At 45.8% G+C, this 15666-nt stretch overlaps 1 protein-coding gene across 2 annotated transcripts in view; it reads left to right on the top strand.

Moving 5' to 3' along the window:
• Nucleotides 1-15666, top strand: part of SYCP1 (synaptonemal complex protein 1) — a 113697-nt gene that overhangs the window by 20962 nt on the left and 77069 nt on the right. For both annotated transcript variants that reach the window (XM_072997139.2, XM_072997140.2), the window contains one exon: nucleotides 3300-3373. In XM_072997139.2, the coding sequence (XP_072853240.2) occupies nucleotides 3300-3373 (74 nt within the window). The remainder of the gene's footprint in view (nucleotides 1-3299; nucleotides 3374-15666) is intronic.

Below are 15666 nucleotides of genomic sequence, written 5' to 3'. Positions count from 1 at the left end.
AGTTTTTTTGATGTTGAGCTTCAGACCATTTTTTGCACTCTCCTCTTTCAGACTCATTAACAGGTTCTTTAATTCCTCCTCACATTCTGCCATCAGAGTGGTATCATCTACATATCTGAAGTTGTTGATATTTCTTCCAGCACTCTGAATTCTGGCTTGGGATTCATCCAATCCTGCCTTTCGAATGATGTATTCTGCATATAATTTAAATAAGCAGGGAGACAATATACAGCCTTGTCGTACTCCTTTCTCAATTTTGAACCAATCAGTTGTTCCATATCCAGTTCTAACTGTTGCTTCCTGTCCCACATACAGATTTCTCCAGAGATAGATAAGGTGGTCAGGCACTCCCATTTCTTTAAGGACTTGCCATAGTTTGTTGTGGTCAACACAGTCAAAGGCTTTTGCAGAGTCAATGAAGCAGAAATAGATGTTTTTTCTGGAACTCTCTGGATTTTTCCATAATCGAGCGCATGTTAGCAATTTGGTCTCTAGATCCTCTGCCCCTTCGAAATCCAGCTTGTACCTCTGGGAGTTCTCTGTCCACATACTGCTGAAGTCTACCTTGTAGGATTTTGAGCATAACTTTACTAGCGTGTGAAATGAGTGCAATTGTACGGTAGTTGGAGTATTTTTTGGCATTACCCTTCTTTGGGATTGGGATCTTTTCCAAACTTCTGGCCACTGCTGAGTTTTCCAAACTTGCTGGCATATTGAGTGTAGCACCTTAACAGCATCATCTTTTAAGATTTTAAGTAGTTCAATTGGAATGCCATCACCTCCATTGGCTTTGTTGTTAGCCATGCTTTCTAAGGCCCACTTGACTTCACTCTCCAGGATGTCTGGCTCAAGGTCAGCAACGACACTATCTGGGTTGTCCAGGACATCCACATATTCCTGGTATAATTCCTCTGTGTTTTCTTGCCACCTCTTCTTGATGTCTTCTGCTTCTGTTAGGTCCCTACCATTTTCGTCCTTTATCATGTCCATCTTTGCACAAAATGTTCCTTTAAGATCTCCAATTTTCTTGAACAGATCTCTGGTTTTTTCCCTTTCTGTTATTTTCCTCTATTTCTTTGCAGTGTTCATTTAAGAGGGCCTTCTTGTCTCTCCTTGCTATTCTTTGGAAGTCTGCATTCAATTTCCTGTAACTTTCCCTATCTCCCTTGCATTTTATTTCCCTTCTCTGTTATTTGTAAGACCTTGTTGGACAGCCACTTTGCTTTCTTGCATTTCCTTTTCTTTCGGATGGTTTTTTTGCTATCTTCTGTACAATGTTATGAATCTCCATCCATAGTTCTTCAGGCAGTCTGTCCACTAAATCTAGGTCCTTAAATCTGTTCTTCACTTCCACTGTGTATTCATAAAGGATTTGGTTTAGATTATACCTGACTAACCCAGTGGGTTTTCCTACTTTCTTCAGTTTAAGATTGAATTTTGCTATAAGAAGCTGATGATCAGAGCCACAATCAGCTCCAGGTCTTGTTTTTGCTGACTGTATAGAGCTTCTCCATCTTTGGCTGCAGAGAATATAATCAGTCTGATTTCAGTATTGCCCATCTGGTGATGTCCATGTATAGAGTCGCCTCTTGTGTTGTTGGAAAAGAGTGTTTGTGATGACCAGCTTGTTCTCTTGACAAAACTATTAGCCTTTGCCCTGCTTTGTTTTGAACTCCAAGGCCAAACTCACCTGTTGTTCCTTTTATCTCCTGACTCCCTACTTTAGCATTCTAGTCCCCTTTAATGAGAAGAACATCTTTCTTTGGTGTCAGTTCTCAAAGGTGTTGTAAGTCTTCATAGAATTGGTCAATTTCAGCCTCTACAGCATTGGTGGTTGGTGCATAAACTTGGATTACTGTGATGTTGAAAGGTCTGCCTTGGATTTGCATTGCAATCATTTTATCATTTTAGAGATTGTATCCCAGTACAGCTTTTCCCACACTTTTGTTGTTGATTATGAGGGCTACTCCATTTCTTCTGTGGGATTCTTGCCCATAATAGTAGAATATGATAATCACCTGAATTGAATTTGCCTGTTCCCATCCATTTTAGTTCAGTGACGCTCAGGATGTTCAATGTTTATTCTTGCCATCTTCTGTTTGACCACATCCAGCTTACCAAGGTTCATAGATCATAGATCTTACATTCCAGGTTCCTATGCAGTATTTTTCTTTGCAGCATCAGACTTTCCTTTCACTTCCAGGCGTGTCTGGAGCTGAGTTCATTTCAGCTTTGGCCCAACCACATCATTAGCTCTGGAGCTACTTGTCCTTGTCCTCCGCTCTTCCTCAGTAGCACGTTGCACACCTTCCAACCTGAGGGGCTTATCTTCCAGCATCATATCTTTTAGCCTTTTGTTTCTGTTCATGGAGTTTTCTTGGTGCAGATACTGGAGTGGCTTGCCAGCTCCTGCTCCAGGTGGATCACATTTAGTCAGAACTCTCCAGTATGACCTATTCATCTTGGGTGTCCCTGCATGGCATAACCCATAGCTTCTCTGAATTACTCAAGCCCCTTCGCCATGACAAGGCAGCAATCCATGAAGGGGACACTAGACCAAGGTCTAGGGAAGACTAAAATCTCTTGTTATTTGTTTCAGTCTAATACTGCAGAGGCAAGGGTCTCCCAAATGAGACAAGGAGCATAGTTTAAATCTTATCCAGCTCAGGAGTTTTAGTGGGAAATGCTTCTTTGCATCCCATGGGAAGAATATTTTCCACTGATGGAAAATTGCAGACTCACCAGTCAGTTGAAATATTGGGACTTTACTGTGATACACTAATTTCTGAAATGGATACCTAGAGGGGTTTCCTCTTATCTTGGAGTGAAGTTTCTTGTTGCTGATAGGGTTCAGGAATGACTGGTTGACAGAATCTCTTTATGACCCATATTATTTTTCTACACACCTTTTCTATTATTGTTTATAAATTACAATCTTTAGTTTTGTGATTGTGGTGTACAATCACAGATCAAACATCCTGAAGACCATGTTCTTATCAGACATAATATTTTCCCATAAAGACATGCATTGTGGAATAGACACAACTATAAATAATTGGGACATTTGTGAATGCTGTCCTCTGAAGATGCCGGCCACAGAGACTGGCGAAACGTTAGGAAGAACAACCTTCAGAACACAGCCAAAGAGCCCGAAACACCCACAACAACCATTTGTGATACATTCAAATATTTGAATTTTCTCCCCATCAGAAAAAATGGGTTTAGTAGAAGGATCAAATGTCTGTTTTATTGCATTACCAATTGAATTACTGAAGTTGTCTCTTTCTTTTTCTTTTTAGTAAAAGAAGCAGCAGAAAAAATAGCACAACTCGAAAAAGAACAAGGAAGAGAGATCAATGCCTTGGAAAAACAGGTTTTAATTGTTACTAATATTAATACTGTTAAATTAATTGTAACTACTGTTAAATTAATTGTAAGTGTGTGAATCATTGTTGGATACTGGGCCTCTCCCATGGGAAGGACGAAGTTAAGCTCTTTTGCCTTTATCCAGCAAAAATGAGAGGCTCAATAATAATTAAAAATAAGTTTTCCTTTTTTTTTATTATAAGGTCAAACAAATAACACTCCATAGAGACTTGAAAATTGTTTTGGTACAGGGTTCATTTAGCTTCCTCATTTATTTATCAAGGAGTGCAACAGAGCCTTCTATGGTTCTCTATAGTATTGCCAGGATCAGGCTTTGAGGTAGGTACAGTACTGCATTTTTCAGTGTATAAGACAATATTTTTGTCTAAAATCTTTAGACTAAAAATTGAGTCGTCTTATACACAGAAGTAAGTCAAGAGGACTGTGTGATTGCAAAACTGCCCATACCTTGCCTCTGCAAACAGGTTTCTTTCAGTCATGAGGCTTAGTTGCCTTGAATCACAAAGGCTTAGCTTCCTACAGTCAAGAGACTTAGCTTCGTCCAACCATGAGCCTTGTTACGGACGTCAGCTGATGCAGAACAACCAATTGGAATACACCTCATTGGAGGTGGAGTATGTAGACAGTGCTCAGATGCAACAGGGACTGGTAATGTACGACTGTTCTGAGCCCAGAGGCTGAATAAAGTGATATGCTCAAAGCTAAGTGTGATGCATATTATGAGAGTACTGGTATATAAATGTTACCTAATTACTAAATAAAAATATATTGTTTTATGCTTAAAATATTGATTTCTTAATTTTGTATTAGAAATGTGGGGGGCATCTTACACACGGAAAAATATGGTATATTCAAGACTAGATTCCTGCAGCCCTAAACTGAGACAGGACGGGATCTTTGAAGTAAATTGGGGATGGATCAAGCCGATGCAGACTGTAAATAGGAACTAATTTTCCTTCTTCAATGTGGTCTCTATGAATCCACACTAGTGGGTTAAGACAGTGCCTGCGCTGGCCTCTCAGAACTTTCTAGATCTATAAGAAAAGTAACAAAGTTTGAGTTGCCCTGTACAGCGCATGCTCCGCCCGCTAAACCCCAGTTCCATTTTTTCCGCCAGTGGAGTCGGAACCTCTCGGTTAGAGCTGTGTTAAAAACTTATTTTTTCATCGTGTATTTGACCTGGATTTGGCTTATCAACCTCCTTTTCTCTGTTGCCCTGACTATGGATTGTTTTGACTTCTCTTCTGCCTCTGGTGATAGCGCAAGTACTCTAAATTGATTAATTGGCGCCTATTTACCGCCCGCTGAGGCGCCACGCGCCTACCGGACTCTTTCTATTATCACGGTTTCCTGCTTCTATTAGCTTATGCCACCTAAAAGAAAACCGTATCCTAAAAGAGGTCCTTTTAGACTTTGCTCATCCTGTTCCAGGAAGCTGCCTTTTCAAGACGGCCATTCCTTCTGTGTCTTCTGTTTAGGAGAAACACATTTGACTACCCATTGCAAGCATTGCAAAGAATTTACCAAGGTGTCATGAGTGCTTCCGAAGATCTGGACCCAGAAGGGTTAACTGTGGCTGAGGAGAATGTGGAGAGATCGGAAACAGCTGAGCAGCCTCCAGATTCTCCCTCCACAGCAGACAGGCTTCGGGGCAGGCTTCGGAAAAGACTCGGGGCAAGAAGAGCAGAGGATCGCTCTAAGGCTTTCCACAGGGACCTACGTTCACCTAGTCCTGAGTACTAGCAGAATAGAGAGCTTTCCAACAGCTCAAGGAGCTGTTTTAGTATAAAACAAGCTTCAGTGAAGCCAGAAACTTCGTGGAAGCAAGGAGTCAAAACCTTGGCTGGCATCCATGGCTCTTGTTCGTGTCTCTGAACTCTGGACCTTGACCCTGGACTGTGCTAGTATTGGACTTTGGACCTTGGCCCTGGACTACGTTGGTATTGTACTCTGAACTCTGGACTCTGACTGTGTATCTGACCCTGGAATTTGACATTGGACTGCACTCTGTAAGTTTGTTTTGGGACTTTGGCTTTGCATTCTTGGTATCTCTGACCTTGGACTGGTTTATCGGACTTCAGCTATTGTAACCCCCGGGAACGTGGCAGATTGCTTCCACCCCCATGCTTTTCCCAACATGGAGGAAAAAGCAAACGACGACTCAGGTCCACTGAATGCTGTGCTTGCTCAGGTGCAATTCCTAACTCAGGCAGTCGGCCAGCTCCAACAACAACAAATACAATTACAAACTGATGCTGCTGCTCCAGCGAAATGTCCTGTCCTTCCTCCTGAAAAATTTGAAGGCAATGTGGAGGTGTTTCCAGCATTCTTGGCACAAAGCAAGCTGTACATTGAGCTGCGTGCCAGAGACTTTCCCACAGACAAAACCAAGGTATGCTTCATAATCAGTTTACTCAAGGGTCAGGCAGCTAAATGGGCTACTCCTTTGCTTCTTGCTCCTTCACCCCTGTTAACCAGGGTAATTAACCAGGGTTTTCTGGAATATATCTCGGCCGCGTTTGCTAACCCCTTGCAAGCTGCCACAGCTAACAGGAAAATTCGGGCCCTGAAGCAGGGAGAGGCTTCAGTTTCTCAGTATTCTACTGAGTTCAGACTTCTGGCTCAAGACTTACTTTGGAATGAGGCAGCTCTTATGGACCAATATATGGAGGGGTTAGCTGATAGGATCCTGGATGAGCTGGCACGTGTAGATCGACCCAACACGTTGCAAGAGCTAATCACTCTATGCCTACGTATTGATGGTCACTTAGAGTGCCGACGCTTAGAACAAGGTGGTGCCCGTCTCCTGCAGTCACCCTTGCCAGCTCCCAATAACAGACCAGAGGACTCAAAACCTATGCAATTGGTAGCAGCTCGGCCCCGCCTCAGCCCTGAGGAAAAGACACGACGCTGCTCCCAGAATCTTTGTCTGTATTGTGGGGAAGCAGGACACTATGCTTCGGGCTGCATGGCTAAGCGGCGTAACCTCGACTCTGTGAAGCCGTTAAAAGAATTGTCTCACATCTGAATGGACCCTCAGACGTGGGGCACTTAGCTGGGTCGACTGAACCCTATCCTAACATCCCAGGACCATTCCTTGTACCCGTTAAACTTTGCCTGCCGGATGGACGTTGGTTGTTCGTTCACACCATGGTTGACGCTGGGGCGGATCGCTGTTTTATCAACACCGCTTTTGTAAAACAGCACCGGATCCCTGTACAGGATAAAGAAACTCCAATCCTCGTCGAATCCATAGATGGACGTCTCCTCCGTTCCGGTCCTGTGACCCAAGAAACCCAACCGGTCATCCTCCGGGTTCAACAACATCAGGAACAACTACAATTTAACATTGCCCGTATGCCCCGTTTCCCACTTATTTTGGGACTTTCCTGGCTCAGAACCCATAATCCCCTAATGGACTGGACATGAGGGGAGTTAAGTTTCAGGGATCCGTGTCCGCATCTGGATCCACCAGCTACATTGGCCGCAGCAGGATCAGCAGATAAGTCTGCAATACCCTTGGAGTATGAGGACTTTGCTGATGTCTTTGAAGAGAAGGGGGCTGACCAGCTACCTCCACACCAACCGTTTGACTGTGCTATTAATTTGGTGTCGGGGGCACTCCTTCCTGTGGCACGGATCTATCCCATGTCGGAACCTGAACTCATAGCCTTGAGGGCCTTTCTGGATAAAAACCTGAAACGGGGGTTCATCCGGCCATCCACGTCACCTCTGTCTGCCCCTGTCATCTTTGTCAAAAAGAAGGGTGGGGAGCTCCGCCCCTGCAATGACTACAGGGCTTTGAATAAGATAACTATCAGAGATCGCTACCCTCTACCCTTGATCGGTGAGCTTCTGGATCATCTTAAAGGGGCCCAAGTCTATACCAAGTTGGATCTTCGTGGCGCCTATAATTTGGTACGAATTCGTGATGGTGACGAGTGGAAGACAGCTTTTGGAACACGTTATGGTCAATATGAATATCTAGTCATGCCTTTCGGATTAACTAATGCACCAGCGATGTTCCAACGATTTATGAATGTCATCTTTCGGGACTTGCTTGATCGCTTTGTAATTGTTTACCTGGACGACATTTTGATTTATTCCAGAAACCCCGCTCGGCATAAGGAACATGTTCGCCAGGTTTTACAACGACTACGTGAATATCGGCTCTACGCCAAGTTGGAGAAATGCGAATTTAACCTGCGTGAACTTGAGTTCCTGGGTCACATTATGTCTCCCCAAGGAATCCAGATGGACCCAAAGAAGATCGAGATGGTATTAAATGGCAGTAACCTCGGAACCGTAAAGATGTGCAACAGTTTCTTGGCTTTGCAAATTACTATTGTCAGTTTATACCAGGTTATGCGGATGTAACCACGCCATTGTCCTGTCTCCTCTGGCCCAAGGAGCCGTTCCTGTGGACTCCGGAGGCAGATCATGCCTTTACCACCCTAAAGACCCATTTTACCACTGAGCCCATCCTACGCTATCCAGATCCCCGGCTTCCGTTTACAGTGGAAACAGATGCCTCCAGTGTTGCCCTGGGGGCAATACTGTCCCAGCGGGAGGACCCTTCACAGCCACTACAACCCTGTGCATTCTACTCCCGGCAGTTCACGCCCTCGGAGCGTAACTACACCATTTGGGAGTGAGAACTTTTGGCCATCAAAACGGCGTTCGAAGTTTGGAGGCATTACCTCGAAGGGGCCCGTCACCCAGTCCAGGTTTTGACGGATCATCGAAACCTGGAACACTTACAGACAGCCCGACGCCTTAACCAACGCTAAATCTGATGGAGTCTCTTCTTCTCCCGGTTCGACTTCCATATCACTTATGTCCCGCATACCCAGAATCGGAAAGCTGACGCCTTGTCCTGCAAACCAGAATACGCTGTTCCGGCTTCTGAAAAATCCCCAATTTCACCGATCCTGCCTCCCTCAGTCTTCGCAGCCGTAACCACTTGCTCCCTGGCCAATGAGATTTGAGCTAGCCAAGCTCAAGATTCCTGGGCCGAGCAATGCCTGCAGGAACTTCAAGAGGGCTCGGATAGTGACTTTACCAACCGCCAGGGCCTCCTATTACATCGTGGATGTGTATATATCCCTCCGGGACCCCTCCGAGCTCAGGTCCTCCATCGGACCCATGACTCCCTTCCTGCAGGATATTTTGGTCAACATAAAACCCTGCACTTGCTCACACGAGAGTTCTGGTGGCCCCAGGTTCGAGCTGACGTCGCCCGTATATTGGATCCTGTGAGGTTTGCTGTCGAGCCAAGGACGTACCAGCTAAACCTGCAGGTCTGCTGAAACCTTTACCCGTACCAGCCGGCCCTTGGGATACAGTCTCCTTGGACTTCATCACAGCTCTCCCGCGGTCACAAGGGTATACCTGTATCCTAGTGATTGTAGATCTGTTTACCAAGATGACTCATTTTGTCCCATGTTCCAAACCTCCCACAGCTCCTGACACCGCTCAATTATATCTCCAGCATGTTTTCCGTTTACATGGTCTCCTGATGCACCTCATCTCTGATCGTGGTTCCCAGTTCACTTCCCGGTTCTGGAAAGCCTTGCACTCCACTTTGGGCACCCAGGTGCACTTGTCGTCCGCCTATCATCCGCAAACAGATGGACAGACCGAGCGTACAAATGCCACCCTGGAACAGTATCTTCGTTGTTACACGTGTTACCAGCAAGACAATTGGGCTACCCTGTTACCTCTGGCGGAATTCGCTTACAACAATGCAAAACATATATCCACTGAACAGACATCCTTCGAAGCCAACTATGGGTACCATCCTCGCTTTTTCCCGGCTACTCTACCCTCGACCATGGTTCCTGCTGCAGATGCCCACATACGAGAGTTGCAGGCTATTCAAGATTTGCTCCGAGAACAGCTTCAGCAGGCTAAAGAAGCCTATAAAACAGCGGCTGACCGGAAGCGACAAGACGGGCCACCTCTCAAACCAGGAGACCAGGTCTGGCTTTCTACCCGTCATCTTCGCTGACCTGGCCGAACCCGTAAGTTAGACCCTCGATTTATAGGACCCTATGAGATAACAGAACAAATCAACCCTGTTGCTTTCCAGCTACGACGTCCAGATACTCTCCGTGTCCACCCGGTCTTCCATCGATCCCTCCTTGTTCCTGTCTCAGCCCCAGACCCTGCTTGACCTTCGCCCCCGCCTCCACCTCCACCTGTTTTGGTCGATGGCGAAGAAGAATATGAGGCCCATCAGGTGCTAGACTCCCGAATCCACCGAGGGGGCCTGCAGTATTTTGTGGATTGGAAGGGTTATGGTCCTGAGGATCGATCGTGGGAACCAGCCCGTAATTTACACACTCCTGAGTTAGTGCAGCAGTTCCATGCTACCTACCCCGATCGTCCTGGCCCATCTGAAGGGGGGAGTCCTGGAGAGGGGGATAGTGTCATGAGTGCTTCCGAAGATCTGGACCCAGAAGGGTTAACTGTGGCTGAGGAGAATGTGGAGAGATCGGAAACAGCTGAGCAGCCTCCAGATTCTTCCTCCACAGCAGACAGGCTTTGGGGCAGGCTTCGGAAAAGACTCAGGGCAAGAAGAGCAGAGGATCGCTCTAAGGCTTTCCACAGGGACCTACGTTCACCTAGTCCTGAGTACTAGCAGAATAGAGAGCTTTCCAACAGCTCAAGGAGCTGTTTTAGTATAAAACAAGCTTCAGTGAAGCCAGAAACTTCGTGGAAGCAAGGAGTCAAAACCTTGGCTGGCATCCATATCTCTTGTTCCTGTCTCTGAACTATGGACCTTGACCCTGGACTGTGCTGGTATTGGACTTTGGACCTTGGCCCTGGACTACGTTGGTATTGTACTCTGAACTCTGGACTCTGACTGTATCTGACCCTGGACTTTGACATTGGACTGCACTCTGTAAGTTTGTTTTGGGACTTTGGCTTTGCATTCTTGGTATCTCTGACCTTGGACTGGTTTATCGGACTTCGGCTATTGTAACCCCCGGGAACGTGACACAAGGCTACCCTCAAAGCTCGCCAGCAGCACCTTAAATATTCTTTGTGGAAGCAAACACTATCTGCTTCACAACCGTCAGATATGGAGTATGTCCAGTCTGCATCTTCTGTCTGTTCAGAAGTCACGGTAGTTTCCTCACTCCCTCCTGAGTCTACTAAAGAAAAAGCAAAGAAGAAATCTACAGCTAAGAAAGTACTTGCCACTTCGTCGGCTCCTTCAACATCTATCCCACTGGCTTCTCGGCAACTGAAACAGAAAAAACTGCTGGTTAAACCCAAATCGAAGAGAAGCCTTTGGATGTCCCCTCCCCTCGACATCCATCGTCAGATCAGGATGGAGAGCCTCCATCTAAGCGGCCTTGACCCCATCATAAGCACAGACATGTCTCCGGTGTCGACAGGCGAAAAAAGCATCAACATCGAGACTACACTTCTTCTGACTCAGACGATAGTGTCGAGAGAAGAAGGTGCCACTGTCGACGTCGAAGACGAGATTACTCTTCGGAATCATTCTCGACATCGAGAGACTGTAGAAGGAGAAGAAAGAAGTGGCACAATACACTTCTTCTTCATCTTCACCATCTATCTCACCACCGAGAAAGCATCGACATCGAAAATCCTTCGATGTCGATAAACAAGAACCATCAACATCAACGGGAAAGGGAGCTTCCACGTCGACGGGGCATAAATCTGATAGTCATCCCACAGGGTCCCGACCTGCTCAGCCTACTGTTCCTCAAAAAACCACGACTACAGCAGATAGGGGTCAGCACCCTAACATTTTTCCTATCTCTGATGAGGAACATCAAGTTTCAGAGGACTCTTCTGAACAGGAGGAAGAGGTGACATCTGAAGCTTCCTTGGACTCGACTCTCCCAGGGGAGCCTTTAGGATAGGATGCTGCTGACATCCACCCGTCCTCCCCATCTGAGGACTTCTCTTCTTACTCCCAGATGGTTTTGAGAATGGCAACCACCTTAAGGATGGAGATTGAGAAATCTCCCACATGTGAGGATGACTTAATCTTCAGAGACATTAACAAAGAAAGGTCTCACTCTATCAGCCTTTCTTATGTACCTGAGTTACTAGACCTTATTATGCAATACTGGGAACACCCTGCCAATTCCACCTCCATATCCAGGAGGACTGAAAACCTTTATCGCATTCATGGTCCTAAAACCTCCTTCCTGCTGAAGCACCCTGCCCCAAATTCACTGGTAGTAGAATCCAGTTCTTCAAAGATTCCTACAAAGGGTCATGCCACACCTTCTAACAAAGAAGGTAGGAAGTTGGAGGTGTTGGGACGTCGGCAATACACCATGACCACTTTTGTCTTAAGGACAATCAATTACTTGGTAGCCATGGGTGCCTACCAGAAGCAACTCTGGGCAAGAGTTTTAGATCCTGGCCCATCTGAAGGGGGGAGTCCTTAGAAATACGCATCTAAAAGATGCGTATTTCCACATCACCATCCATCGAAAGTACAGGAAATACCTGTGTCTAATCTTCATGGACACCATTTACCAATATGTTGCTCTTCCATTCAGCCCCTCAACAACTCCCAGGACCTTCACCAAGTGCATGGCCCCCGTAGCAGCTTTCCTCCGTCTACAAGGAATACAGATTTACCCTTATATTGACGACTGGTTGATCGTGTCCAGATCCAAAGCAAGAGCAATCAAGGATACACAACATGTTCTACACACTCTACAAGCACTAGGCCTGTCAATAAATTACAAGAAGTCCCACCTGGAACCATCTCAGGTGATGGACTACATTGGGGCAAGACTGGACTCAGTCCATGCTCGCATGTTCTTACCACCAGAGCGCATACGAAAAATAAGAAAGGCAGTTCGGAAATTCAAGCCCCAGGGCAGAGTGTCAGCAAAACATGCACAACATCTTCTGGGTCTCATGGCATCAACAACTTGTGCCTTATCCCACACTCACCTCAAAATGCGCTCTCTTCAGTCTTGGCTCCTCACTCTATTCAATCCTCTGCAGGACAGTCAGCGCAAGCCCCTAACAGTCACACCAGAGCTAGCACAACAGCTTCAGTGGTGGACATTCCCACCACATCTTCTCAAAGGATGACTTTTTCGACCCCTGCAGTTCACACATCAAGTCACAACAGACGCCAGTCCCCTAGGTTGGGGAGCCCACTGCAAGGGACACCAAATTCACACCCTTTGGTCCCCTCAAGAAGCTTTGCTTCACATCAGTCACCTGGAGCTGATAGCGGTGATGAAGGCGCTCAGAGCATTTCTCCCTCTGGTGAGGGGCAGAGCGGTACAGGTCGTCACAGACAACACTACGACCATGTTCTATATAAACAAGCAGGGAGGAACACAGTCGAAGTCCCTTCTGTTCCTGGCAGTTCACCTATGGGAGTGGTGCTATCATCAACACATCTTCCCTGTGGCCATCCATGTATCCACGACAGACAATCAGCTGGCAGACGAGTTGAGCCGCCACTCGTTTCAATCTCATGATTGGGAACTCGATCAGGAGGTGTTTCTCAGTCTGTGCCACAAGTGGGGACATCCATCCATAGACATGTTCGCAACACAGACCAACAAGAAGTGCGACAAATATGCTTTCCATGTGGGAAAGGGCGAAGGGTCTCTAGGGGATGCCTTTATGATTCCATGGAACAGGGGGCTCCTCTATCTTTTTCCACCGATACCCATCATTCAAAGAGCCCTGATCAGGACACTTCAGATGGCAGCGGAGGCAACCTTCATTGCTCCTTGGTGGCCACGACAACCGTGGTTCTCCATGCTCCTACAGGCAGCAGTGGACAAGATAAGGTTACCTCTTCTTCTACATCTAATCGCTCAGGATACCGGGAACATCCTTCATCCGGACCTGGAATCCCTCTACTTGACAGCGTGGAGGATTTCCCATCGATAACAGAGATTATTGAGAAAGCAAGGAAGCCAGCTACCAAACTACTTTATAAATATAAGTGGCAAAGCTTTCTCAAGTTTACTGAGGAGCGCAAGTTGCAGTCTTCGCCTGTGTCCTTGTCCACGCTCCTCCTCTATCGTAGGCATCTTTTTGACCTGGGTCTTTCCAAGTCTACCCTAAAAGTTTACACCTCAGCCATTGTTGCCATTCAGCCCCATGGCTCTGAATCATCCAGGTGGTTTTCGCATTCCACACTAAAAGCTTTCTTCAAGGGTCTGTCAAACATAAAGAAGCCTGCACTGCAATGGTCATTGCAATTGGTACTTCATTGCCTCACTTGCCATCCCTTTGAGCCCATGGCTTCCTGTGACCTTCGGCTACTCTCACTCAAGACTTTATTCTTGGTGGCCATCACTTCTGCTCGCAGAGCTAGTGAATTGGCAGACCCCCATACCTTCATTTCTTCAAGGACAAGGTGGTTCTACATCCTGATGTTTCTTTCCTCCCTAAGGTGGTTTCCGAGTTCCACATTAACCAGCCTTTAATGTTACCAACTTTGTTTCCTGTCCCAGTTACCGATGTTGAGAGCATGCTCCACTCTTTAGATCTTCGAAGAGCATTGGCTTATTATGTCACTTAGACTAAAGACTTTACGAAAGTTCCAAGACTGTTCCTCTGTTTCTATGGTCAGCGTAAAGGTTCCGCTGCATCTTCTTCTACTCTGTCCAGATGGTTGGTCTCCACCATTTCCCTTGCTTATGAATTGCAGAACAAGCCTCTCCCTAAAGATCTTAGAGCTCATTCCACCAGAGCTGTCGCTACATCTACGGCCCTGCTGTGAGGAGTTGACATCCAGGACATTTGCAGAGCAGCAACCTGGTCCAATGTGTCTATCTTTGTTACACATTACAGGCTGGACCTCCGGGCCAAGAATGAGACCAAGTTTGGGAGAGCTGTGCTTACATTGCTTCTGCAGTGACGGCCCTCCTTCCGGTAAGTGAGCTTGCTAGTCACCCACTAGTGTGGATTCATAGAGACCACGTTGAAGAAGGACAGGTTACTTACCTGTAAACATGGTTCTTCAAGTGGATCTCTATGAATACACACAACCTGCCCAACCTCCCCACTGTCCGTCACTGTATGGTCGAGTCCAACTCTGACTATGTGGCGGGCAGATGGAACTGGGGTTTGGCGGGCGGAGCATGTGCAATACAGGGCAACTCAAACTTTGTTACTTTTCTTATAGCTCTAGAAAGTTCTGAGAGGCCAGCGCAGGCGCTGTCTTAACCCACTAGTGTGTATTCATAGAGATCCACTTGAAGAACCATGTTTACAGGTAAGTAACCTGTCCTTTTGTGGAGAGAATTTTGGCTTGGAGAGAAGAGTTAATCCTTCTCAATTCTAGAGGTACCCAGCCCTATTGTTGCTGGATTCAGCTACTTCTGTTAACCTGAAGAGTTCAAGGGAGGTGCTGTTTCCTTTCATTTGACGATGCCTTACTGGTTTGTTATTTTTTTACCTCCTTCCCCATTTTCCCCTTCTTCCTTAGCACTGTTCCGCTTCCAGCACTTTGGAGCTTATTATTTGTTTTCTTCGTCCATCACCTCTCAGAATTCTCTAAGAATTCTGCAGGCAGAGTTTCTATCTACTGACACACTGACAAATGCCTATATTTTCCTTACCTGGAACAGGACTATTTTCCAAGCTCTCTTGGGCCTACCTCCTATGTAAAAAGGAGACTGCCCCAGTGCTTCTTGTGAGGCTTTCGTCTTTGCAGGTGCTCTAGTCTTGTGGTTAATGGGCAGTTCTATTCTGTTATAATCAGAGCTAAAGGAAGTGTTCATATTTAATACTCATTTAGGGGTGTGAAATCTGTGATCTTCAAACATAACTATACCACAACTCCTGTCATCCCTGATGATTGGAGAGCTGAAAGTTTCATATCCTGGCACTAAATCATAGTTTGCTTTTACATGCGTATGCATGTTTCCTTCCTTTTCTGTAATACAGTGGTAAAGAGACCAGAAGCTTCTTTTTTCTTAAAGTGTCCACAGTTTAGTGTTATGTATAAACTGGGAAATCTGTGATTGGTTTTTATTGCAACTCATTCAAGCTGCAGTTTTCAGTTCTCTGAATTAATCAGGGTAGGCAACATTCAGCCCCCTTATTTTTACAACATTCAAATCTCTCCTTAGTCATTTTTGTTAAAAAATGGAAATCATATTCCAGGAAATGTGATTTTCTTTTAAATCAAGATAAACCATCCCACAACTTTTATTTGTTTACTTGGTTTTTTAAAAGTTAAAAATAAGATTTTTTTTTGAAAGAAGTATATTGTTATCCACTTTTCCTATGGAAAGAAGG

Source organism: Pogona vitticeps, chromosome 4, assembly GCF_051106095.1.
Source record: "Pogona vitticeps strain Pit_001003342236 chromosome 4, PviZW2.1, whole genome shotgun sequence".
Classification (NCBI taxonomy): Eukaryota; Metazoa; Chordata; class Lepidosauria; order Squamata; family Agamidae; genus Pogona; species Pogona vitticeps.
The sequence above is the reverse complement of the archived record's forward strand: the minus strand, read 5'-3'. Positions and strand labels throughout refer to the sequence as shown.